This window comes from Charadrius vociferus, unplaced genomic scaffold (assembly GCF_000708025.1).
Source record: "Charadrius vociferus isolate BGI_N301 unplaced genomic scaffold, ASM70802v2 scaffold477, whole genome shotgun sequence".
NCBI lineage: Eukaryota > Metazoa > Chordata > Aves > Charadriiformes > Charadriidae > Charadrius > Charadrius vociferus.
This window is the reverse complement of record NW_009649449.1, coordinates 5,709,639-5,711,650: the sequence shown is the minus strand read 5'-3', so window position 1 is coordinate 5,711,650 and position 2,012 is coordinate 5,709,639. Positions and strand designations below refer to the sequence as shown.

The window sequence follows — 2,012 nt, the reverse complement described above, 5'->3', positions numbered from 1 at the left end:
CGGCCGGGAGGCAGCCGGCGTGGGCACAGCCTGGCGCCGTGGCCGGCAGCGCCCGGGGAGCATCCCTACCTTCTATGATGTGCTTTCGGGACAGGCCCCTCTCCGTCTCGGCCCTGGGAAAGGAAAGGTGGGTGAGAGCCCGGCGTGCTCCGGCCGCTCTGCCGCGGGGCGGGCGCGCTACCTACTTTCCTCCCCAGAAGATTTTGGTGGTGATCACCAGGCTGGACCGTCTGCAGGGAGAAAGAGAGAGTCAGTGGCGGCACCCGCAAATCCCCGTGCTCCCTGCCCGCTCCCTGCCTGCGCGCGTTCAGCCCGGGGCTGCTCCGCCAGCTTTCCCCAGCCCGTCAGCACCGCGGTGACCGGATTTGCCGCACAAGAATGAAGTCCGGCTTACCTCCACCCTTTCTTCTTGATGATGTTCCCCAGCACCACCTCGGCCCTACAAGAGAAGGGGATGTCAGCCGCCGGCGCGGGGGCCGGGGCACACGGTGAGGCCCCTTGCGCTGCTGCCGAAGCGGGGTACCTACTTGCCGGCGGCGTAGACTTCTGCCGTGTCGAAGAGATTAATGCCGTTGTCATAGGCTAAAGTCATCAGCTGCTCCGCCATCTGTGAGGGGAGAGCGGGGAGGGTCGGTGAAGGGGGTGGCCGAGCGCCGGAGCGCAGAGGCGCATGCTCACGAGTGCTGGTGAACGCCGGCACACCACGTGCACCAAGACCAGCACCCGCGGCTGTGCCGGCCCCATCCGTTCCCCACTTTGCTCGGGAAAGGCTGGGCAGGGACAGGGCGCGATCCTTACCTCGTCTGTGATTTGCCCTCCAAAAGTGACCCATGTCCCTGCGGAGGAGAGAGGGTGCACGCACGGTGAATGCGGTGAGCACAGTGAGCGCGGTGAGCACTGAATGCCGCTCGCTGCCCCGAGCCCCCGGCCACCCACCCTGGCTGCCCTGGCCCAGCCCCGGTACGCGGCAGCCGCAGTTGGCCCCGCCGCGTGCGGCACGGTGCTCCCAGCACAGCCCGGTCGCTTCCTATCACGTCGGAGGAGAAAAAGAGAAAATAATTTGACAATTTCTGGGCTGCGGCTCAAAAGTGCCCCGGGCTGGAGGAAAAACCCTTTCCTTCCCTTCACAAAGCATCGCCGGAGCAGGCGAGCGCCGCCCTCGCTGCGGAGCGCCGGCAGCTGCTGCAGGACCGCGGGGACGCCGAGGAGCTGTGGCAAACCCTGGCACTTACCCAGGCCCAGGCAGGACACGCGCAGCCCAGACTTCCCGAGGTTCCTGGAAGACAGAGACCCATTAGAAAAGCCGCTGAGAAGCCCCAAAATGCCATCTCATGTGCCGCCGAGCGTGCCATCCGCGTGGGCTGGGAGCACTAGTGGAGATCCCTGGTCCCCATCCCTCGTCCCCATCTCCATCCCCATCCCTGCTGGGGCGGTCCCGCAGCGAGGGTCCCCCCACAACTGATCAAAACCCCATTCCAGGCCAGGCATGCCGTGGCTCACGGGCGGCACGGCCGGCACTGGTGCAGTGATGCTGTTTCCTGCACGCAAAATAATTGCCGTGCCCGGGAGGGTAATCGAGAGTGGCAGCAGGCAGCGGCCTCGTTAAAGCGACTCCCTGTGACGAGGCCGGGGTGTCCGGCTCCTGCGACAGCGCTGCCAGCGTGGGGGGACGGGGCAGGAGCAGGGGGAGACGGCACGGCTACGGTCAGGCCTGGAGCATCCCATATGTGGCGTGAGCTGTGCCCGTTCTCTGCAGTGCAGCACAGGGGAGCACATGGGGAGAGGGTGCTGGGGAGCGGAGCAGCATCCTGGAGAAATGGAGCACCCCTGAAAATTTGGCCGGCACAAGGAGATGGAGAACAGCTTTCGGGAAGGGGGCCAGGCTGGCAGACGCCTTCGCCGTGGTGATGGAGAGCCAGTTTCTTGTTAAAAATGACAAAGGCTCGAGAAACGAGCGTTAAAATAAATAAAGTGTAGGTGAGCCGCGGCAGCTCGCCCGCGCGGGTGTCGCG

The 2,012-nt window shown here is 65.2% G+C and overlaps 2 protein-coding genes across 2 annotated transcripts in view; one reads left to right on the top strand and one right to left on the bottom strand.

The window, feature by feature from the left end:
- KCNAB2 (potassium voltage-gated channel, shaker-related subfamily, beta member 2) overlaps nucleotides 1–607 on the bottom strand; it is a 3,762-nt gene extending 3,155 nt beyond the window's left edge. The window contains exons 1-4 of the mRNA XM_009889690.1: nucleotides 528–607; nucleotides 395–439; nucleotides 186–230; nucleotides 5–113 (exon numbers count right to left, since the gene is read on the bottom strand). Coding sequence (XP_009887992.1) covers nucleotides 5–113; nucleotides 186–230; nucleotides 395–439; nucleotides 528–607 — 279 coding nt within the window. The remainder of the gene's footprint in view (nucleotides 1–4; nucleotides 114–185; nucleotides 231–394; nucleotides 440–527) is intronic.
- Nucleotides 608–830: 223 nt separating this feature from the next.
- Nucleotides 831–2,012, top strand: part of NPHP4 (nephronophthisis 4) — a 141,484-nt gene continuing 140,302 nt past the window's right edge. Inside the window, 1 exon segment of the mRNA XM_009889689.1 lies at nucleotides 831–872. Coding sequence (XP_009887991.1) covers nucleotides 831–872 — 42 coding nt within the window.